The sequence below is a fragment of the Thunnus thynnus genome, chromosome 14 (assembly GCF_963924715.1).
Source record: "Thunnus thynnus chromosome 14, fThuThy2.1, whole genome shotgun sequence".
Taxonomy (NCBI): Eukaryota; Metazoa; Chordata; class Actinopteri; order Scombriformes; family Scombridae; genus Thunnus; species Thunnus thynnus.
This window is the reverse complement of record NC_089530.1, coordinates 19,741,959-19,766,797: the sequence shown is the minus strand read 5'-3', so window position 1 is coordinate 19,766,797 and position 24,839 is coordinate 19,741,959. Positions and strand designations below refer to the sequence as shown.

General features: G+C 39.4%; 3 protein-coding genes across 3 annotated transcripts in view; all 3 read left to right on the top strand.

The window, feature by feature from the left end:
- The first annotated feature begins 124 nt into the window (after nucleotides 1-124).
- actn2b (actinin, alpha 2b) lies at nucleotides 125-21,116 on the top strand. Its single transcript, XM_067610442.1, has 21 exons — nucleotides 125-432; nucleotides 4,660-4,774; nucleotides 4,980-5,099; nucleotides 5,248-5,334; nucleotides 6,034-6,121; nucleotides 6,676-6,754; nucleotides 9,612-9,693; nucleotides 10,238-10,323; nucleotides 10,563-10,655; nucleotides 11,006-11,236; nucleotides 11,535-11,682; nucleotides 12,060-12,210; nucleotides 14,893-15,001; nucleotides 15,868-16,008; nucleotides 16,321-16,503; nucleotides 16,783-16,917; nucleotides 17,256-17,435; nucleotides 17,657-17,803; nucleotides 18,689-18,754; nucleotides 18,877-19,035; nucleotides 19,263-21,116. Exons 1-21 carry the CDS (start codon nucleotides 304-306, stop codon nucleotides 19,419-19,421), a joined length of 2,688 nt encoding a protein of 895 aa, XP_067466543.1. The 5' UTR covers nucleotides 125-303; the 3' UTR covers nucleotides 19,422-21,116.
- On the top strand, nucleotides 12,748-13,999 carry LOC137197208 (uncharacterized). The gene is made up of 3 exons (XM_067610454.1): nucleotides 12,748-12,846; nucleotides 12,944-13,002; nucleotides 13,147-13,999. The coding sequence occupies exons 1-3, from the start codon at nucleotides 12,824-12,826 to the stop codon at nucleotides 13,854-13,856; spliced, it is 792 nt and encodes a 263-aa protein (XP_067466555.1). The 5' UTR covers nucleotides 12,748-12,823; the 3' UTR covers nucleotides 13,857-13,999.
- Nucleotides 21,117-23,983: 2,867 nt separating the features above from the next.
- Nucleotides 23,984-24,839, top strand: part of ryr2b (ryanodine receptor 2b (cardiac)) — a 66,310-nt gene continuing 65,454 nt past the window's right edge. The window contains exon 1 of the mRNA XM_067610441.1: nucleotides 23,984-24,141. Coding sequence (XP_067466542.1) covers nucleotides 24,094-24,141 — 48 coding nt within the window. The 5' untranslated portion in view covers nucleotides 23,984-24,093. The remainder of the gene's footprint in view (nucleotides 24,142-24,839) is intronic.

The window sequence follows — 24,839 nt, the reverse complement described above, 5'->3', positions numbered from 1 at the left end:
GCTGCAGTCTGTGTGGGTGGGTGGTGTTGTGTGATGGGGATTTTAGGGGAAGGAATGAAGGCGTCACGTGACAGTCCAGTACTAATGATACCGTCGCTTGTTCATCTGTGGCAACCAGGGCCAGACGTCTGTCAGGTCGGCAGGACAAGGGCAAGCGTGAGAGAGTCTGAAAGAGAATACAGCAGCTGCAAGAGCGGAAAGTCAGAAAACTATCCCGTGCTCAACACTTCAGTTAGTCCAAGCTTTCCGTCCTGAAGGGATAACACGCAGTTGAGTTTCGGGGGAACAGAAAGTAACGTCAAGATGATGATGACCCAGGTGGAAACCACCGTGACCTATGATAACGGCTACGAGGAGGAGTACATGCTCCAGGAGGATGAATGGGACAGGGACATGCTGCTGGACCCTGCCTGGGAGCAGCAGCAGAGGAAAGTAAGTTAATAAAGTCATCGACAATAATAAAACGGAGCTGAATCCGAATAAACTGGACTACATACTGCACTCTGTGGAAACTAACGTACAGTAAATAGTTTCAAACAGCTCTGTTGAGTCTAACGGCCAGTGTTTTCAAAATGAAACACTTGTTGGCGAACTTAACGTTTGAAATGCGGCAAATTCAAATAAAATCTTTCTTTTATCATAGACGCCATGTTAATGAAGAGTTTGTCTGGTGTGTGTGTGTGTGTGTGTGTGTGTGTGTGTGCGCGCGCGCGCGCGTGTAAATATGCAAAGGGTCAGACGCTCTTCAGCAACAGCTAATAACCGTTGGTAACCAATAACTGTAATCATTTGTTAATGCTAACGCCAGTTTGATACTCCATATAAATCATAGAAACAAAAATGTGAAATAAATAATGAAGGAACTGGAACTGGCATATAAAGTTAATAGCTAATAGGTGCCAGAGACTGTTCTATACTTCTAATTTCTATACTTTCTAATTTTAATTTTAAGAGAGAGCCGGTGTTACACCGTATTTGGTGACCCATCAGATTCTGTGAACTGCGGTGATGGAAGAAGTACTCAGATCCTTTGTTTAAGTAAAAGTATCAATAACATATTGTAAAAATACGTTTAAGGTAGGTCGCTTCACAATTTTAATACGTGTCGCTCGACACAAATGACGTATTTTCGACAGAAAAAAGTGTCGCTCGACACTTTCCATGTCACGCACCTGGAGAATTTTGTTATGTGGTGTACACCGTCATATTTTGTCGCGCAATGTGATTGGGTAGTGATAAAGTCGCCATGGAGATCTTAGTTTTAAATGAACTTCCCCTCTGATATTTTGATGAATCTTTAGATAACTTGCAACGTCCTTATTTAATTAGTTTAGTTAGTTTAGCTAGCTTGCCGAAGCATACATTGAAAACGTCGACCTACCATAATTCAGCTTTAAGATTTCATACTTTACAAAGGATTACATGGTGTTTCACTTTGACACCGATTTGAAGTTTCTCATGCTGGTCATGGTTTTATATTAAGGGGAAGAAGATCACAAAACTTCCGGCGTGAATCTTGTTTACTTGACGCAGCCGGGGTCCAGGCAGGCAGGCAGGCAGGCAGGCAGGGAGGGGAGGCTTGACGGACGGATGCGGTGGGTACCAGCTAACAATAGCTCTGCCTTCCAGCGGCTCTCCAGACTGCTGCCTCTCCACTGATACGCGCGGAATGCGAGCTGTCAACAGATGCTCCTAACACATGATGACGCTCTTGGGATTAGAATGAACGCTACATCTAATTTTAACCTCGGGACCAAAAGGCATTATAGTAGGGTTAATCCAGTGTCCTTGGTGCGGAATTCTTTTGTTTATAGAAACCACGCAGAAATATTGTACCAGCACCAGCCGCCTGAATATAGCCTCGGCCTCCCACACTGTCAGTTGATTTTAAGGCTTTATGAGTTGGCCTGGGCATTAAACTGCAGCTCTTTGCACAACTGGAGACCATAGTCTTCTGTGGTCCCAAAAGGGATGACAAAACTGTGTATTATTGGTAACACAAAGCAGCAACATGATAATCAAGTTACTGTTCCACATACATAGCTATTTTTCCAATGTTTATCTTTTTACTGATACTAATTTGACAAGTGCTAAATGGGGAGTTGTTTGGTTCTGTGAGCAGCTGTTCAAAATTATCAGAATTGATAAAATATCACTGGTGGTGGCATAGAGAAACACTGGTGTAGTGTTTCTGTTTGTCACTGTGGGAGGTGATGATGTTACTCTGTGCCCAACCAGTTTTGTTACCCTACTCCTGCCTGACATTCACTGTGAGCAGTGACACAAGGCTTTTGTTGACTCTGTTAGGGGCCACTTCTAGTAGCTTTTTCCGAATAATTTATCTCCTGTAGCCTTACACCTCTTATCTAACTCAAGCCATGGTGCAGTGGACTTATATCGGATCTTGCAGCTGTTGTATATCAGTCGACACTGCTTATGTAGGCTATTTGAAACTATTACCTGACTCAGACAGGTTTATCAAGCCTTTTTTTAAAGCCATTAGTGCCCATTTATGTAACAGAGACTGATAGTTTAGTTTTTAGACTTGGGCCATGTCTGCACTGCCCGATGGCTGATGATTCTAAGTCTAGGTACAAAAGTGTAATGGCAAAAATAACGTTCTCATGTAAGTTAAATCGGAATTAAATAAATTAGAGGAAACACAATGATCCATTCATAAGGGTCTGTCTTTTCGGTTAAACATTCACTTCTTGTTTATTTTCCATCCCCCTGGACACAGCCTGTGACCCAGTCAGGCCCCAAAGGCATCAGCTAGTTCAGTGACAGGGCTGGTCCTCGCTGAATGTGATTCATAAATATTTTTAGATATAATCGTCACTGGTCAGTAGTGCTGGAGAGGGAGGTGGGGGGTTTGGAAAGTGGGCAGCAGGGTTATGCGACTGTGGGCGAGTCAAATTTGGAGGACCAGCAGGCCACGTTTTTTTGACAAGGAGGGCAGCAGTTCAAAGTCACATACACCCTGGGGACTCTGTGATGGCCTTAACTCTAAAGCCTGTAATATTCTGTTTTTGCACTGGCACCCAGAGGGGAAGCCTGAGTGGCTGGCTGGAAGGATTTTTAAGAACTGAGGGTGGAAAAAGTGCTAAGATATCTTTCTCAGTTAATGTCACATTGCACAATTTATAAGTCATACTAGACTATACCAGATGTAAAATCATTTTAAAAAGTTTATTTGTAATGTACCAAGACTAAAAGGTACTGAGTAATTATATAGAAAAAAATAAAATTTGACCTGATTGTTTTTAATCCAATTTTTCTAAGTGGATGGAAACACAAAGTTCAATACGGATGCTTGTCAAAATTGAATTAACTGCAGTAAAGCCAAACATAAAATATGCAATATGTAAAGCCAGACTACTCTTCTTCTACTCTTCTACTTAATCACTAAATGCTCTGTTAAAAATGTGTTTTAAAATATACAGTACCTAAATACTGTATCATAATTTGGTCAAAACGTATTTGAATATAAATGAAATGACTGACTTTAATAGAATAAAAAGTAAGAAAAAAAGTTGTAAGACCTATTTTTTTATAAAGGATGAAGAGTAAAAGAATAAAATGTCATCAGCATTCAGTTAACTTACATTACAGTATATTTACACATAATGTATGGGCTGCAGTATCTGTTGATCAGCCCATTGATTCAAGCACCTATAAAGTTATAAAGTTAACATTTTTACACTATGACAGATCCATTTATTCATCTACTGTATGTGTGATTTCCTCAAAATTATTATAATTTAGAATTTTGAACTATTCTCCCATCCTTCAAACATGCCTGCCTGTATTCATACATCAGCAGCGATGTATGATCAGCAGTAATGAATGTGACCTGGAAGAACAGCCTACATGCATCATGATAAAGCTATCTCCTTGCAGCTGTAATCAATCACACTGTAAGTGGCAAAATGGTGACAGAAAGTGACGCGAAGGGAAAACTTGCTCTGTATCCACGTGACATTTTCACTTATGTTGACATGGCGAGATGTTTTGACGTTTTTCCTGCCGGTGTCTTATCATGAAGCACACCAGAGCAGTCTAAATTTAACACCTTATATCGGTCGGAATGTGCTCTGTGGTCGGCTCCCAGCTTTCATCTGGAAAGTGCTGAGCGCCCGTGAACTCTGCTGCTGGCTATTGAGAGACTTTATAAAAATAGGAGGAGAAAGACAATGATCCTGTCTTAACTTGATTTACAGTATTTCAGTGCACTGCATGAAGCACATGGCGGCACATTTGTTCTGATGACTGTTAGCTTTGAAACTGCTTTAGGAAAAAGTTGAAATTGGACACTAATGAGCTGCTAAAGGTTAATCATAAGGTGTGGCATTGGTCAAATAGGTTAACATTGATTTATAGTCTAGTAGTGAAAACTTGTTAAGCTGTTAGCTGCACTGTTTGTTCAGGTTGACCACAAAGAGGAATGTCTATTCTGTAAGGAATATTTAGACTTAAATCACAAATTACTTTTAAGACTTCTGTTTTTCAAACTGTGCTACATGCAGTCATATCAGCACTGTTTCTTTGCTTGAAAAACTGTTTTTGAAAAATATTTTCATGCACAGAATATGATGCATTTGTATACTGACATTTTATCAAATCCTGCCGTAACTGACCTGGGTCTCCCTCTCCTGGTAGACGTTCACAGCCTGGTGTAACTCCCACCTGAGGAAAGCTGGTACTCAAATTGAAAATATTGAGGAGGACTTCAGGAACGGACTGAAACTCATGCTGCTTCTGGAAGTCATCTCAGGTCAGATCACAGAATGGAGACAGCTCTATTATAACTTATTGTTTTCTCAGCTCATTTCAATGATTAATTCTTTGCCACATCAGGAGGAAACTATGCACATTTTTATTCACCTGTAGCATTAGTTTTGTCCTTAGAATATTATTCCTGTGTTTTGTTTATTAAGTTGGCACACATAAGTGACTGTCAAATAATGGTCTGTTTGCAGGAGAGAGGTTACCCAAGCCAGACAGAGGAAAGATGCGGTTTCATAAGATTGCTAACGTCAACAAAGCGCTGGACTTCATTACAAGCAAAGGGGTAAAACTGGTCTCCATTGGAGCAGAAGGTAAATGATCCCTTCTTGGATATTTGAATCTACTACAAGTCATCAGGTGTCCAATATGGACTCACAAATATAACATCATATGTGTGATAATAAGATTTTATTATTCACTCTAGTGCAAACTGACAGTAACAGGTTGTTGGTTTTTCAGAGATTGTGGACGGGAATGTAAAGATGACTCTTGGAATGATCTGGACTATCATCCTCCGCTTCGCCATTCAGGACATTTCTGTTGAAGGTGAGATAATAAAATCCAAAGAGGCCAAATCTAGTACATTTTCTATAGACATTGGGCCTCATTCACTAATATGTGTGTAGAAATGTTCTTGGAGTGGTGCAGCAGTGGAGACAGTTGTCACTCATTACAAAGATGGCTGTGATGGTAAAAATGTAGAAAAACTTTACTGCTAGTGCAATGCAAATAGCTTCAGAAGTAGAAGCCAGAAAAGGCAGATTTGGCTGGTAAAGATGTCATATATCATATCATATCATCATACATATTAATCATTTTATTACATTTATGATGATTTATGGATTACAATGTCTTAGCTATTAATTTTAGCAAAACAAATTGTGTATTATTAGCAATTGCTCACATTTAAATGTTGTATATTTAGACCCAATCATTTTTAAATAATTATGGTTCTAATATACTGATTACATTACAACCATTCATACGCACGGCTTAAGCACAGATTTTTGCGCGCGCACTGTTCATGAATGAGGTCCATTGTGTCCACTGAATTTAGACATGAAAAACTACAAAATGTAAAGGACAACATATCATGAAAAAATAAAAAAAAATGTCAATTTGTGAGTTGTAGAAGGCAAAGCAATCTGCGACCTGCATTAAATCTGTAACCTTTATTAAATTGAACTATATACAATGTATCTACAACCCCATGTTTAAATTTCTGTAAATTCACTTTCTCCTCAGAAACATCTGCCAAGGAAGGCCTCCTTCTGTGGTGTCAGAGAAAGACTGCCCCCTACAGGAATGTCAACGTCCAAAACTTCCATGTCAGGTAAGTGTCTCACAAATTAAATACTGTTTATTGAGTCTTAAATGCTGTTTGATTATAATGATAGTTTATATGATTGATAGCTGATTCAGGTCTTTGTCTCGTTCTACACATGGCATATTCAAAGTGAAGGAATAATAAATGTCAACACATATTCAAGTATTTCTTTTCCTTTTCAGCATAAAAACAACTTACTGTGTTATGACAGCACATATGACAGTAATACGGAGTTTGTTTTGTAATCTGTCACAAGTTACAGGTACCTAATCACATTTTATTGCAATAAACCTCACAGAAAAAAAAAAATCTGGCACCAGTGCACCAGTTCTCAGTTTCTCCTGAAAGTGACTTTCACAAAATATGAGGACTTGAGCTGGAATCAGGAATTTGTTGAATCACACTGCTGTTGTTGCACCTTTAACAGTCGTGTTTAATGCTAGAACTGGACTTGAGGAAGCTTTTTTCTATCTGCTCTCCTGCAACATCATCTGAGTTTAACTGGTATGGTGGCTCTCTGAACTGACATGTTGGTTCTCTCTGCTTGTCGGCTGGTGAAGCTGGAAGGATGGCCTGGCCTTCTGCGCCCTGATTCATAGACACAGACCCGACCTCCTCGACTACTCTAAGCTCAACAAGGTGTCGTGTGGCCTCACTTGTAACCAGGATGCTGTGTGTTAGCCTCAAACACTAACACTCCACAAAATTAACATTTCTGTCACGGTGTGAACTGATAAGAACAAACACACTGAAAGCAGAATAACGGCAGTTTACGCTGCTTTTTATGTCGTGTTGACCTATTTTGTGAGGAAAACTGGTTTATATCTCGGAATGGAGGTCTGTTTGACACATTTCCTATTTCCTCTGCTAATGACTTATCTGCTCTGCTAATGTGGTTGCCTGTTTTGATTGAGTTATCTGGGTACATGATAGTGTTTGATCCAGAGACAGTCACAAAGCTGTCTATGTGAAGTCCACTTAGTTGTCATAGAAGCAGAAGAAGCAGAGGCAGTGTGCGCACTAGTATTTTCTGTAGACATACAGCGTGTTATTTGGATAATGGATATAATGCTAGTTTAATGTATGGATGATTCTTAACAGCAGAATGTTTTTGTCCAAAGTGCATTCACTTAGTCCCACCTCATGCTTCATTATTCTCATGCTTCATTATTCTTTCATAAACCGGTGTACCTGGCACACAATTTCAGCATAATTAAAAGGAATAAGGCCTTTGCTTCTGTTTTTACATCAGTTTTTATTTGCACCTCACTGTGCAATTTACATTAGATTTAATGGTGGGGATTTGCCGCCTCTTGAGTAACACAAACACAAACTCATAAATATGCAAACAAAGGCAATCCAACTTTAAATGATAACAAATGGATACAGAGTTTGTCTTGTCTTTTCTCATTCATTTAACATGTCTGTGTCTAGCATATTAGCTTCATGGTGTAAAAAGTGCATACCACTGTATCTTTAAGTGGTTTTCTGGGCAAATAAATCCACAGCTCATTTACATTTTCTTGGTTTAAAGTACGCCCAGGATTCTCAGTGTTTTTGTATAAACAAGTGAAGGCCTCAGTGAGCTGCTTTGCTTGTTCGCAGGGCAGAGAACACAACTGACAGACCTCCTGTGTTCGTCAACTAACAATAATCCACAAGTAACTCATCCTTTCCGTCCTGGAAGAAGGTGCTGTCTGAACCACACAGGGTGACCAAGGCTGCTGTGGGAATATTTGAGGTTTCTCTTTGTCACTGCCACGTCTCTTTTGATATAAAACAGTATTTAGACATGTGTTAAGAGACTTTACAACAATTTTATCCAATGAACCTTGACAAAAAAAATGAATGGCCTAAAAATCTGACTCTATATTAATATCAGCTATATATGTATTTCCCTTGACAGCTTTACCTACTGTACTGTAGGCAAAGTTTGACCCAGTACTGCATATTTATAGTAGGGGAACACCGTGGCTGGTTACGGGGAGTGACATTTTCATTTGTTTTGGAAACAGAAGCACTCTCTTTTCAGCACACAACTCACTGACCTGGCTTGGTGTTGACCCTGAATAGTCACAGAAACATGAGCCTAGTCCCTGCAGAGCATCGGCTTAGCTTTACCTCTGCTATTGTCCATGCTGTCCCCTAGTGTACCCCAGCAAGAGGCTGCTGGTCCTCATGAAAGGAGAATCGGAAGAATACATAGTATGTATCACTGCAAGGCTTGTGTCGATTTTCATACTAGGAAAGGGCACTCAAGGTAAATATGAGTGATGAGGCACACACGGATCTATTTCTCTCTGCTTTTTCTCACTCTTTCAGACGTTTTTACATACATATTCACACACTTTCAGTTATGCTTACGCTGCCAGGTGACAGTTGCATCGTGCGCCAGGCAGCTGTTAAATCTGGCTTGAGGTGAGCGTGTTTGTTAAGCTAGCAGTGTTACAGCCTGCTGAGACAGCGCTGATTAGGGAGGGATGAGGGTACACACACACACACACAAAGGCCTTGGGGCATCCTTCTATCCTTCCATCCATCCTTCCATCCAGCCATCATTTTACCACTCCATCCATCTGTCTGTCCTGCACTGGATCTGTGAGCAGCTGGCCCTGTCGTGTAGTGTGGCAGCCCCCACCCCACTACCTTTATGGAACAGTGGTACAGAGACAGGAACAATAGCAGCAGCATGATAGCATGATCCCTTTACCCCAATGCACTCTCACTGACTGTCCCATTAGCAGGGAAGGGTTCACTGTCAGCTGTTGGCTTAATGCACCACTCCCAGTCTGTCCAAACACTTGGTTTCTCCTGTCAGTCACTTGTGTGAGAAAATAAAAAAATTAGTTCATTAAGTTTCAATAAATATATGATGTATATTGTATTTTTGAAATGTTAACTAGAGTAATCTATTAGTTGATTAATTTACTAGCTGATCATTTTATGAAAATTTGTCATAATAGATTAGTTGAAATTTATCAAGTAAAAACCAAAGACAGGTTACAGATTTGAAAATGAAAAGATTTGCTTACTTTCGTCATTGTCTAACATCTCAAAGATATCACTTTGACATGTTACAGAGTAAAGAGAAATTGCTTAATTAAAAAAACAATAATTCATAGTAATAATCATTAGGTGCAATCTGTAGTTGTTGTCACATGAAACCCAAAAAAATAATGTTATGGATTTGAGAGAATTATAATAAATGATTTTCCTGTTGAGACTGGGTTCATGATACTGGTCAAACTACAATCATCACCATGTGAGGAACCAAATAAACATCCAACTCATGTAAAAACTAGAATATAATATATAATGTCAGTTGTAGGTCCCAGCAGGTCTATCAGATATAGATTTAAGTCCTATTAAATTAATGTGCATGCACAGTAGATGATCAGGGAGTATAATGTGTCCACCATAGCATGAAGGTCAGCTCAGTGGCATTTTAAGTCCGGCATTGCTGTTCAGTGATGTAGAATTGTGTATCTTTATTTAGGATGATCCTCTGGGGAACCTGAACCTGGCTTTTGACATAGCCGAGAAACACCTGGACATTCCCAAAATGCTGGACGCTGAAGGTAATGTTTTATGGAATAGACAATAGTAGAATAGACCCTAACTTTACTATTCTACTCTATTAAACATGTCTTTTCAATTCAAACCTCGCTGTGTGTGTATGAGGATATTATGTCTGTTGGACATCTATTTTTGCACTAGTCTTCTTAGCAGCAACCAGCAAATGTATCCTGACATATAATGTGTCCGGTTAACATTCATTGTGGGATGAAAGACTGAGAAGTATTTCTTTGGGGAGTCTTAGATCTTAAGTCTTAGATGACTACATCAGACTCACTTTGAGTGCACATGAAATGATGTAGTAGAGCACACAGATAGTTCAGTCTTGATCATTCGGATTGTGTTGCATCATCTCCATATATAATAAATACATTTTCATGCACTAATAATATTATTATAAAGAACTGAAACAATTACAAACCAAAAGTAGTTTAGAAGGATACGGGAATTGCTGTTTCTGTCCTCCTTCCTTTCACCAGTCGCTATTTTTCTCCTTTTTTTCTTCCTTTCGGCCACCTTGACTTTTCCTCCCTCTCAATGCCATAGATATCATCAACACCCCCAAGCCTGATGAAAGAGCCATCATGACCTATGTGTCCTGCTTTTACCATGCTTTTGCTGGAGCAGAGCAGGTATAGAGAGTTAACCTATCACCTTATGTTACAACTTGTATTTCTAGATGAAGTAGCTATCACTGTCTCTCTTATTTGCAGTCTCTCTATTGGCAGTTTGATTTTGACCTGTCATTTTGAGCAACAAATGTATTTTTTGGATGATGTTACAAGAAATATTGAAAGGATGAATGGAAGCATGGACCACTGTGTTACTTTACACATGTAAATATGTAATTTTTCACTCCCTGCGCTCTTAGGCAGAGACAGCTGCCAACAGGATCTGTAAGGTTCTGGGTGTAAACCAGGAGAATGAGAAACTGATGGAGGAGTATGAGAGACTGGCCAGTGAGGTAAATTATGATTTGAAATTTCATTTTAAAATGTCCTCTTATATGATGACGATGATACTTTGTGTAATGAAAAGAGAAATTAACCTGTAGAACCTTGGATAATGGTACTGTACACACTAAAGTTAGCTGCCTCTAACATGAGACTAGTTTAAAGTAAAAGAACAGACTAAGGTTTAGCTTTAAAAACATCTTTCTTTCCCCCACTTGTGGATCCCATTGCTGCCATAAGATGAGACCCATCTGCTGAAAAAAAATTAATAATTCATCACAGTCTTCCTGACACATTGCTATCTTAATGTGGAACTCTCTTGACTCTCCACTTATTCCCTTGTTGTCTTTGTGTTTCCCAGCTGCTGGAGTGGATCCGCCGCACCACTCCCTGGCTGGAGAACCGGACCCCTGAGAAGACCATGGCGGAAATGCAGCGGAAGCTGGAGGACTTCAGGGACTACAGACGCCAGCACAAGCCCCCTAAGGTGCAGGAGAAGTGCCAGTTGGAAATTAACTTCAACACCCTGCAGACCAAGCTGCGCATCAGCAATCGCCCTGCTTTCATGCCCTCCGAGGGGAAGATGGTATCTGTAAGTAACAACTCCACATTCTTCCTCCACTTATAATTCAACAGTGAAAGAAGTGTTCATCATTGTTTGCACAACTGTTTATGTTTAAGTCTTATGGCAAAAGAGGGGTCAAATCTTACATGGGACTGATGAGTAACAGGCACTGGCATTCTACCAATAGGGTTAGGGTTTGTGTTACAGTTTTTGTTTTTTTGTGTACAGTTTTTAAGCAATATTCGTTTATCAAATGTCCTTATTTACCAGGGTGGAACTGAGTCAAAACATGTTTAGTGATTTATCATTTTCATTGTGTCTACAGGACATAGCCAGTGCATGGCAGGGACTGGAGCAGGCAGAGAAGGGCTATGAGGAGTGGCTTCTTACAGAGATCCGCAGGTTGGAGAGGTTGGACCACTTGGCTGAGAAGTTTCGCCAAAAAGCCACCAATCATGAGAACTGGGCCAGCGGTCAGTTGTAGATACACATTTGACTTTTTGACTGTCTGCGTGTTTGCTTCTCTATCTCTCGCTTTTTTATCTATAGATTTGCATGTTTATCTGTTTGTCCTGAATTGTTAGCTCAGTGTTTATCACCTTTATTCCTGCTTTTCAATTCTCAAGTGTTTCCTTTAACATTGGGGTTTGTTTATACTTGCTCCTAATGAGATTTGATGGAAGGTTTTAAGAGTCTTTCCAATGTAATCAACTTGTAGTGCACTGCAACACGTCGTTTTCTTCATGTGCAATGACCAAATAAGGCCTGTGTTTTGATAAAAACTACTAATCATCTAATCATTCCTCGCTCTTACCTTATCCTTTTCTCTTTTCATATGTGTGATATCCAGGTAAAGAAATGATCCTCACCCAAAAGGACTATGAAACAGCCACCCTGACAGAAATCAAAGCACTGCTTCGGAGACATGAGGCCTTTGAGAGTGACTTGGCAGCCCACCAGGACAGAGTGGAGCAGATTGCCGCCATTGCACAGGAACTAAAGTATGCAATCCCTATAGCAGACGTTTGCATTCATGTGTCATGGAGGCCCAGGAGTATGTTTTCACTCCAGCCAAACACAACATCAGGGGACAAAATCGACTAGTGCAGTCTTGTTTTCTATTTCTCTCTTAGTAGTATTTTGGCTCTAGACAGTGTATAACATACAGGAGTGATTGCCTGGATAGATTAAGAATGACAAGCAACAACAAACAACACTGCCCTTACAGTGATCCAAAAAAACATCTGTTCACATTTGAGACAGAGAAAGAAGAAAAAATTAGGAAACAAAGCAGTGCAGAAAATAATTTGAAACAAAATGAACTCAATACAACTCAAGTGTGATTTCCATGTGCGATGGTTTTGAACCACTTTTGGGGAAAATGAACATTATATAAACCCTCTTTTTCTTAGTTAACGGGAATGTCACTATATCTCAACAGAAAGGTGTGTGGTTCACAGGTTCACAGGCATGCTGACATTTTCAATCAGCACTCAATGACGACCACCTGTCCATCGTTACCTTCTTAGTCTGTGATTGGCCACAGAGTACTTCCCTTTTCATATTTAACTGGTGCTCTGTGAGAGGAGGATAACATTTCAGCTTGCCAGCAAAATGGCCACATGGTTCTTTCCAAGGTATGTTATTGTTAAATTACTACAATAACTTGTTTATTTTCTGTTTATGGCTTGTTTGTTTTAATCAGGTTTTTGACCAAGCTGTTTCCTTTTACAGTCACCTGCTCCTTGTTGCACTGTTAAGCTGGAATGTCCATTGCTATCCTGCTACAAAAGGTAAAATATTACTTCAGAGACTGTAAATGTACTTGCATGTTTCAAGTATTGCAAACTTGAGTGATTAAAATTTCATCACAAGCTTGCTCAGGTGATTAAATTTTTACCACAAATACCCCCCCCCCCCCCCCCCCACCCCCCCAGGCTGGAGCCAGAGTGATCCTTATGAGGGCAGTTTCTCTAACATGGAGGCGCCTTCTGGTGTCAGTTATAGCTCATTCCAAGGTGCTCCTGCTCAGCCTTCCAGTGTGAGTTACCCTGTTTCAACAACAAGCTACACATCTCAGCCTGGACCTGATGTCGGCCTCCTTCCACCTCCCCCTCTGTATCAGGCAGGTGAGCTTGAGCACTATGAAGAGAACTTGGAGCATGGTGATTTGGAAAGGGAAACTGAGGAGTTAAGCTTTCCGGCACCGCCACCTCCTCCATATCCGGGACCTGACTTCCAAGCGGGTGAGTTGAGCCGCTATGAGTCAGTCTATGAGCATGGAAATAAAGAGAGGGAAACAGAAGACCAAGGTTTCATGCCAGTGCCTCCCTATCTCCCAGCTGAGCTGGGAGCTGAGGAGCTGTCTGCTCATTCCATATCTGAAGAAGGCCCTAAGGAACTAGTCTCTGAACACCTTAGACCAATTGGACCAAGCTTTTACTACCTCTTCTTGACTGGTCAGCTTCCTCCTGGCGCATACTCGCACTTCCAGTCGGACTATGAGACTGGCTCAGACCACTGGAATGAAGACCATTATGAGAGATACCACTATCCCAATGCTCAAAGTCCAATCATCCCCACTCAGACCGAGGAGGTTCCCAGTTACAGCCCTTGGCAGCAGCCTCAGGACTACACCAAAGCTTAACCAGGCCTGTAGATCTCTCAACCAACTTGGAGCAGACCATAGTAAAGGCAATTCCATTACACTCTGCTGTTTACCCTAAAATGTATATTGTGTTCAAGTTGCTTGTTGTGACTTTTTTAATTAAAAGCCAAATGAATATGAAATTCTGTCTTGTGTGGGTTGATTAGGCTTTAACACTTGGTGACTTGAGATTAATTCAAAGTGGCATGTTAAAGCACACCAAACTTCAGGGGCTGGGATAAAAATTTTAATCCAAAGTGTAAGTGCTATAGTGGCCTCAGAACACTATGTCCAGTGGCCAATTAAACAAAAGTCAAACTGGAAAAAATGACTTCATAATTACTTGTCTGTCCTAAAACAAAGTCAGGTGCCCAAATTGTTCTTGCTGTAATAATCCCTCCTGCTCATACTGGCCCCAAGAGATCCATTAATTATGCACTTTCAACATGGGATGCAAAATGTATGTTTACTTGAGGCTAATGTCCTTTGTTATGATCCTTCCACTGCAGCCAAACAGGAAAATGTTGTCCATTTAGACAAAGAGGGGGTGTATTTTACTAGACAAACTGTAGAAGATATCTACTTTTAAAGTTTGCTCAAAACAAGGACTCTGGATTTGTCCCACATCACTTGCATTGTAAGCACATTTGAAGGGGATCTCCTAATGGTCAGTATGAACTGGAGGAATGATTGCAATGACAGCAAGTAAGTTCTTTATATGGTGGCACCCATGAGCTTACTGCCCTGTCTAAATCTTAAGACAACAAAGCCTTAAGCTAAATGCATGGATGCAGGAGTTTACTTTCAGGGGCAAGGCCTTGTTCTCATACCAAAAACACTGAGCAACACTTGCAAGGTTGGCAATTTAAATGTGGAAGTTATTGTATTTGGGTCTGACTTGGGGCTCATAAGATTTCATGTGACTTTTTTGAAAAAGTGTCTTAATTCCTAGAACAAAATACTGTAGAGCTCTCTTCCACAACTGAAACACATAACAGTACTTTTTTTTTTTTTTTTTTTTTTTTTTTTTTTCCAGTGAGCTGGATTACCATGACGTGGCTGCTGTGAACAAGCGCTGCCAGAGCATCTGTGACTTGTGGGACAGGCTGGGAACTCTGACTCAGAAGAGGAGAGAGGCACTGGAGGTGAGGACAGTATTCAAGGCTGGTATCAATAAAATGATATATGACATAATTTGACAGAAAGCAAATGTAAATCATTCATATCCTGTTGAACATGGCCTTTTTTCATAGGCTGAAAGTGTTTTATTATCTACTGAGTTACTAAAATTTGAATGATTGAATTTCTTTGCATTTGTTAGGATATATTAATAAATCCCCACAAGAGTGTGCTAATGTTCCACCCTGACCACAGTTGCATACATGACCAGCTTAATCAAAATGTCAGTGTAAGCGTATTCAAGTGTCTGTCAATGACATCTAAAAAGTGAAGACATAACTGACTGATGAGGAGAGAAAATTGGATCCCCTCTAAAATCCCTGACCCAGATAGGGGGATAAAGTGGGGGTGGCGGGTAGCGGGGTGGGATAAAGGACAAATAGATGTAAGGGTCCTGTCCAGGAAGTGACTGGCTCAAAGCCCACGAGCCACTCCTCTTGATCCATGCTGGCCATTTCAGACCTGCAAATGTGTGAGGGCCCGGGAAAAGGGCCAAGGATTATGTCTGAATGACAGGCACAGGGGTCTGTTGTCTGTCTATCTCCCACTCCCCTGCCATCCCCTCCTGAGTGGTGGGACCCTGTCAGGAAACAACCAAGCCAAAGATGGGGTTAACAAGGCCATGCCAATGTTATGCACCCTGGGATTAGTTATCAAAACAGGTGAGGGGATGTTTGTGTTGGGATTAGTATGTGAGATATGGGGATATTGATTCCTTGTTAGGCCATGGTAAAGCATACAGTTAGCTATAGATTGGACGATGTGGGGGGTTGTTCCGGATTTAAAATTATGCAAAACATGCATACAGTATGATATGTTGTAATCTTCCCAGCGGACAGATAAACTGCTGGAGACTATTGATCAGTTGTTCCTGGAGTTTGCCAAGAGGTCAGCTCCTTTCAACAACTGGATGGAAGGAGCCATGGAGGATCTGCAGGACATGTTCATGGTGCATACTATTGAAGAAGTCCAGGTAGGTTTACTCACAGCACAGTAGACTCACACACTTTCTATTTGTGAGATTGCATTTGACAACATTGCTGCTGTTAAAAAGTCTAGGTAAGATTAGCCTGCTCACAATTTTTACCATGATATATGATTCATGTTTGGGTTATTATGAAGCCTATAAACAGTTGCTTTTCATTGTAAATATCTGCACAGTGTTACATGTAATATTGGTTACTCTGTCACACCCAAATGAAAACCTCATAATGTTATCGCACCTTTTTAAAATGGAAATTTTAATAGCATTTTGACATTTCCCTCCTTCCACTCTCCCTTCCAGAGCCTAATCGCAGCTCATGAGCAGTTCAAAGCTACTCTACCTGAGGCAGATGCAGAGAGACAGGCCATCTTGGGAATCCACAATGAGGTGCAGAAAATTTCCCAGAGCTATGGGATCAAGGCCAACATTATCAACCCCTACAGCACCCTTACAACTGAAGAGCTTCTCAACAAATGGGATAAGGTAGCTATAGCTTCAAAACTAATTTACAGACTCATATATCGAGGAATAAAGTAATTATTCCTCTTATTAGGAGTAAGGAGAGCGGTCTTTACATTCCACTGATAAAAAAAGTGCTGCTCTAACATTTTATCACTGAATTGAAGGACTCAGCACCCAGTTAGCTTAAATGTAATCCTAGCATATTTCTGTTTAATGTGAATGGATCTTTTCAGGAGGAGCCAGCGTCTCATTATACCAAGGAAACTATCTACTGTATGTGTGCATATGTGTGTTTTCTAGGTGAAGAAGTTGGTTCCTCAGAGAGATGGTGCCCTCCAGGAGGAGATGGCACGCCAGCATGCCCATGAAAGGCTGAGACGGCAGTTTGCTGCCCAGGCTAATCTCATTGGCCCTTGGATACAGGCCAGAATGGAGGTTAGACATACAGCCTTCATAAGCAATTTGACAGTTATCTCCATCTAATCAAATAAAGACCAAAAATGGAAGACAATTATATTCAAATGCATCATACAAATGGGAGCTACAATGGTGGTGGCTTTCCTGTGAATGATGATAGTTGAATAATGTCAAGTAAAATGACTTTATTACACATGTACATTTTCTCTTTATCAAATGTTGTATGTCTTGACAGAATTTACTCTTAGACATAAATGACTCCCTGTAGTATGAGCAAGCAAACCATGAGATCTTTAGACCAGCATCTTTTAATATAAATTGGTCCAAAAATTAAGCTGCATGTATTTTTCCAACAGGAAATTGGGCGTTGCTCTCTGGAGATAGGAGGCACTCTGGAAGACCAGATGACCCAGCTGAAGCAATTTGAGCATGTCATTGTCACTTACAAGCCCAATGTCGACAAGTTGGAGGGAGACCACCAGTTAATCCAAGAGTCGCTGGTGTTTGATAACAAACACACCAATTACACTATGGAGGTACAGGACAGTGGCAAACAGAAAACAGTGTTACAAATATATACACATGTATACACACTCTTAAGATACTCATTGCAGATACTGAAATTCCCAAATGTGCAAATATGTATGTAAACAAACATTTAGATTTGCGCTTATTTTGTAAATATTTAATATTCACTGAACTGCTCAGGGTCTGTCTTCTCTGTGTTAACATATTTGCTCTGTCATTACATCGACAGCACATCCGTGTTGGGTGGGAGCTGCTCCTCACAACCATCGCCCGAACCATCAATGAGATTGAGACCCAGATCCTTACCCGGGATGCCAAGGGCATCAGCCAGCAGCAGATGAATGAATTCAGATCTTCTTTCAACCACTTTGACCGGGTACAGCTCTCCAACATCTTAGATTACTAAAGTCTTTTTTCGTGATCTGAGTAATTCGGAAGGCCTGCAGGGGGTGGTGGTAGTCCAGTGTTTAAAGATGGTCCTGTAACTGGGAGCACCATGACCCAAATGTCTTCCCTAGAGAGGTATTTCAGCACAACATGCTGAGTTCTTGACAGACCCAGGACCAGTGTTGAGAAGCTGACCCTACATTTAACCCAAAGTGACTCCTGGTAGACAGGGTGGATGAAAATGAAATATTTCTCCCTTAGGCATTATAAATTACCACAGAAAATCCATTGTGGAATGTCAAGCCACATTTAAATTTTATGCATTTTTAGTCAGATTCTTGTAGTTTTGATGAAAGTTCAACAGTGGATGACTTATCATATCATTTTTCATTTATTCAAGTTACATTTTTAGGAATTCCACAGACTGACTATGACTCACCATGCCTAAATTCAGTGGATAATACACCCAACAAATGCAAACCTTTTTTGTACGATACCACAATGACTGAGCTCTCACACCTCACCTATCATGAAATCTTTTCCATCTTTAATGTCTCCTCAGTGTTATTTGTATCAGAGTGCCACACATCTAATTGTCATTGTCAGATATGAAATAAAGTTTGAAAACATTGAATATTGCATATGCCTTTAGGATTTAGTCTTATTAAATTGCTGTCATGTTTAATGGAATATCAACAAGCAGTTGGTTCTTTACATATTGCCTCACTGTATTCTTTCTCTGCAATGCTTTGTAATATTCGTCAATTGGTAATTAGTCTCTGTCATGTTTCGATCGTTTCTGTAATCTGTTCTGACTTTATATTCCTCCTATTTTTATCTTGAAATTCACCTGAAACTTGGCATTCAACTGTAGAAGAAGAATGGAGCGATGGAAACGGATGACTTCAGAGCCTGCCTCATCTCTATGGGTTATGACTTGGTATGGTGTTTTAAATGCGAGTGGATGGATGGGTCTACATTATTAGTTACTGACAGAATTGCTCATGTTTACTGTATTTTACATCTCCTCATTCTTTCTCTGTCCATCCATACCCTGCACAGGGAGAGGTGGAGTTTGCCCGTATAATGATCCTGGTGGACCCCAATGGCACTGGAATTGTCTCCTTCCAATCTTTCATTGACTTTATGACCAGAGAGACTGCTGATACGGACACTGCCGAGCAGGTTGTGGCATCCTTCCGGATCCTGGCAGCTGACAAGGTATGTGTGTGTGTGTGTGTGTCAGTCAGTGTAGCTTACTGGCATATGGGCAGATATTCTTAGGTGACACTAATCTATTCTATTCCAGTCATTATTACAGAGTATTTTCCATGCCAAACTGATTTATGATCTACAATTTTGTTCATGATCTCAGAATGGAAAAGGGGGTACCGGTATGAATCTTTCTGGAAACATGTCTGAAATGTATTTTCTTTCCACCATCACAGCCTTACATACTAAAGGACGAGCTGAGGAGAGAACTTCCTCCTGAACAGGCAGAATACTGCATCGCGAGGATGCCACCTTACGGCGGCCCTGGAGCACCACCAGGGGCACTGGACTACACTGCCTTCTCCACCGCCCTCTATGGAGAGAGCGACCTTTAACCCGACTAGAAACCCCTTCATCTACTGACCTTTTACCTAACAAACCTCTCCCCCTCTGCCTTCTATCTCTGGATGAATTAAAGGAATCGATAATGGAAGGAGGATCAAATATGTTGAATGAAATGTGTTTGTGACCATACCGAGTTTTTGTTGATTAGTTAGTCTGTCTGCTCATGCTGATCATTGTCATGTGTCATGGTCCTACCCTTTTTTCCTCTTGGATAAAAGATATCCCCTAAACAAATAGAAATTTCCATATTCAAATTATATTGTGAGAAGCAACACATTGTAGGTTTTATCTTGTGTGGTATGATGTATCTGCATCAAAAATACAGGTCACTCGGAAGTAGCCTACTTGTACAACAAAAAGATCATGGTGATTGAGCAGTTTATCAGTTGAAGAAAATATATACATAAAAGTCCTGTTTCATTTAGCACTGTCATGTATTGTTTTCTCATGTTTCCATGGAGTGCATTTGTTCTGGGAATACAATCTTCTCATAAGGGATTTTGAGATGCACAAATTGAATTACAGTACTGCCATCCGACAATTAAGTGTAGAAAATGGGTTCCCAAAAGGCCAAAAATATACAGTACCAACAGAAGAAAAATGGGAAACCACATTAATGCAAAAGCAAATGTTTACAATTGCTTAGTGCTTTAAAGGTATAAAACACATAAGACTAAATGTGCAGTAGTTATGAGTTGTGTGGTAAAGATACTCAGTTTACTATCATATATGACATAAAAGCAGCAAATACTCACATTGGATAAACTGGAATATTTGGCATTTTTGCTTGAAAATAGTTGAAACAATTCATTGATGATCAAAATAGTTGGAGATTCATTTTCTCTTAGTTGATTAATCAGTTACTCTAATTGTTTCAGTCCTGCCAATGTTCTTTTCTGTTTTGTCTATGGGCTGCCCCAGTCATTGTGCTGACACTCGTCTGTCTTTCCTGTAACCATTTCCAGAGACATGTATAGTAAGCAATTTGTTGTCAGTGCTTGCTTTTGTAGTCAAGTGATTTCCCAATTTTCCTTTGTTGGTGCATGTTAAGACCTACTGCTAGTAGAGATTATCCAGGTTTTTCAGATTTGTCCATTTTACACAGCTGGATTGGCCACATGTTACTTTTCATTGTACTCATGTTGTATGCTGTTTGATGAATAAATTGAAAAAAAAGCATTAAAAGAATTTATTATTTAAGCTATACAGTAGAGGCAATCATGTAACCAAAATATATCAAGTCACTTTCTGCTAAAACAATCTTTATGTTGTACTCTTAATGAAAAAGAATGAAAAATCCAATATTTTGTGTTGTTCGTTTCACAGCCATTGCCAATTTGTGACTCATTCAAGAGAGCTAAAATATTGTGTGAGTTATTAAAGTACTGGAATTTTCTGTTAAGAGGATCATTGGCTGCTTTACACAGGCTGAGCCCAAGGCACTGGAACACACTATTAATTTAATACTCTATTTAGATGCAAGCAATCCTCTTTAAAAGAAAGGTTTATTTTTACTGTAATGCAAATGAAAATTGCCTTAGACATCACTGACCTCTACAGATAAAATATACTCAGGCAGTACGGACAGCTTGAAGAAATTTGCTGGCTCAGTTTTCAATTAATTCAGTAAGTTTAACTTTGTACTTAAACTTTTGGAGTAATAATCAATAAACTGATGAAACATATATTTCAACCTGACAAATCATTCCTCCTATATGTCTTTAATATGCAATTTGTCATCATATTGCAAAATATTTCAAGCCTTAACCCACATGTTGTCAGTAGTGGTTATATAAATAGCAAAGCAACAGTCATATATTTTCATTTATGATCATTTTCACCTGTATGTCAAACTCTTCATATATAATAAGAGATTTTTCACATTAATAATAACATATATGTCATCAAAAAAGGTTGTGAGGGTTGTATTGGCAGTGCTGGGAAAGCTACATTTTACAGTTTTATAATAATATTTAACTCAAAACACAGTTACTTTAGGAGACTCGTTTGATTGACAAGGTCAGGCTGTTGAAGCACCTTTGGCTTGACTGAAATGTATTTTTGCAGATGTTGTTGCCCATCTCTTACATTGAAATCGTGTAAGGAAGAGATCTTTCACAGCCAGTATGGACAGCGACCAGTAAGTACATGTGTGTATTTGAATTCTGTTATGAGACAGACTTGAAAAATCATGAGCCTATCCTTTTAAGTAGTTCACACTTTGTAGAAAACTGACATCTGCAATATCGTCTTCAGAGGCTGCAATTATTGCTTCACCCCACTATGTGAAATTGATGGAATGAACAATGTGTTAATGATTTAGCGTTTCACAGAGCCTTGCCTCTCAGGGCTAAAAATATAGAACTCAGGATGACATTGCAGAACAGGTCAGTGAATCACAAAATTCAAAAGGCTTCTCCCTTTGAGAGCATGAATGTGATCAGCAAATGTCACGGCAATTAACTCATTACATTATGCAATATCTACTGTGGAAGTGGAATTTTGGCGCAATGGTGGCATAAAGGAAAGGTCATGTAATCAAAATGGACATGGGATCCTCTGGGGAGAATGAAAGCCGGTCAGATTTTGGTATACTTTGTGAACAAGTTGAACTTTTGTCCTGTAGTGGTGCTAGAAAAAACATTAGGATTTGTCCCCAGGGTACCAAGAGTAGCCAAAACAAACTTCTTGTAAATTCATCAACTGTTAGTTTTCCAGATAGGCTACCACTGGGACGAAGGAGCTCACAGTTTTTTTTACCAATCAACTGGAAATATTCCCATCTTGAATATCAAATTTCATGGCAGTCTTGGACCGAGGATGGACAGCAGACAATAAATTGTCAAAGCAGGAAAAACACAGCTGTAAATATTGAAATTACAAATGACTCCATTCCATTAGTTGTCCAAATAAGTATTCAGATCCTTCACTTAAGTAAAAGTACCAACGGCAATGTACTGTAAAAATAAATTAAAAGTCCTGCATGAAAAATCCTGCTTAATTAAATATATATGAGTATTAGCAGCAAAATGTAGCTAAAGTAAAGTAGCTACTGGTTCCCAAACTAGGGATCGGGCCCCTCCAAAGGGTCACCAGGAAAGGAAAGAAGAAAAAACAAAGTTCTGATACACAAATCTGTTTTCAGTTTTTGGAATTTTTCTCAAATTTTTGGTGAAATATTGGATATTTTGAACATTTATTGAAATTGAACCATGTGAGAAGTTTAGAGGGAAAAATCACAATTTGGTGGAGCTGTTAACAACTCATAGAAATCTGAAATGTGACCCTGACTACATACTGCTTTTTGTAAGACGTCAAAAGCCAAAAAGGTTGGAAACCACTGGTTTCATCTTTAACAATGTGTTGTATTTTAAAAGCATGTTATATTAACCGTTGTGTAAAATCTTAATCTGAAAATTAATTAAAACTGTCAAATAAATGTAGTGGAGTGGAAGTATAACGTACCATAAAATGGAAATACTCAAGTAAAGTACAAGTACCTCAAAACTGTACTTAAGTACAGTACTTGAGTAAATGTACTTAGTCACTTTCCACCACTGCCAATAAAGTATGTCAATGAGTGAGCATGCAAATGCCAACGACCTGGCATTCACTCAGCTAAATGTAATCCAGCCATCATTAATGCAATTAATTCCACCTGTGCATTTCCTGCTTTGACAAGTCAAAATGTCTCCTGTGAAAAGGGTCGTTGTGGAGTGTGCTGAGGACTGAAAATGAAAACATTTCTTTTTATAATTACCAGACAGTAATTATCTAATTGTTGCTTTTTTTAAAAGTGTGATACCTCTTAAGACTGATTTATAGTAGGTCCTCGACACAATTGATAAGTGTCGCTTGACAGAAATGAGGTATTTTCAACAGAAAAAAGTGTTGTTCAACACTTTCCTTTCATTTTTGTTATTGGATAGTGTTACTAATGTTGCCATGGAGATTGTAGTTTTTACTGAACTTTATTGATATTTTGGTCTGTAACTTGTAACATCCTTGTTTAATTAGTGTAATTAGTTTAGCTAGCTTGCTGAAGCATAAATTGAAAATGTTGCGCGACTCTTTAATTTCTGTCAAGCGACACTAATCAAAAGTGTTGAGCAACCCACCATAAATCAGCATTTACAAGGTAACATCACTAGAAGACAACAACTTGTTGTAGCTAAGTTAGCATAACTGTTATTCTGTAAAATGCTGAATGTTAGCTGATATTAAGAAACTTACCCTTCCAGTTACAAGAAAGGACTTAAAAAAAACCCTCCAAAGTTGAATATTCATCACAATATGCACATATTGTCTGACTTTTTCAGCTCTTTCAATAAATAAAAAAAACACTCTTGGAGCATGAGAGTGGTATTTACAGGTAAAGCTAAATGCCCCTTGCGCTAAAGTATACTGTGAGCTTCTATGTTATGGAGTGGATAATTGCTAGCATCTCTAATTTTTCCCTCACTTGATTTACACAATTCCCGCCAAAATAACCGTCGCAACCAAAAGCAGTCACGCGATGCTGGGACGTTAACAGCAGACTCCACCCACTCATTTACGGCTGTACACCTTGTTGTCGCTGCTTCAGCTTCACTTCTACTCTGCCTCCTACTGTACCACTAACCGTGCCCCAGCCTGCCTCATGAAGCTAATTTGGATGAAATAATGTCAGACACTGGCGAGGGTGAAGATGAATTCCAGTTTCTACGAACGGTGAGTCAGCCATTTACTAAACTAAATTGTAACTGCGAACATTAGGTCACCATTTGCAGTTAACCTCCGGCCAGCAAAGTTGCAGAGGTGTCAACTATTAAAACTGTTAACTCAATACTAACTCTTAGGAAGAGAGACAGTGAGTTTGTTTTTAACTGCTCAATTCACATTTAAAACGTAACTTTTTAAGCTAACACTTAACCTAAGTTACTTAACTTTTAGGAGAGAAAAAGTTACTGGCTCCTTGTTTCTTGCATCTCAACAGACTTTCTGCAAGCTCTTACTATTTTTAAATAACCCTAACCTGAGTAACCCTAACCTGAGTAGCTCTAGGACATTTCCTCGTTTTTAATATTGCCTACTTTTTCTTATTGAAGTTACTTCAGATTAAAAATAGCTACTTTCATATCAGGGTCTATGAAAATGAATTGTGACCTTTTGATGCATACCCAAGGCTGATAAAAGTTATGCATTCCTCCTTCTTCTTTTATGTTTATGATGTTTTATTCATATGTGAAAGTAACACAACAGTTATAAAGTAAATAACAATAACATCTAATTGCTTTTGCTTTTAGTGCACAATGCTCAGCAGCAGTTTTTCTATCTTCGTCACTCTTGTTTTTTTTAGTCAGCGTCAGGCACAGTAAAGGAAGACCACAAATGGCTTTTTTCATCTGCACTGCAAGATGCTATCATTA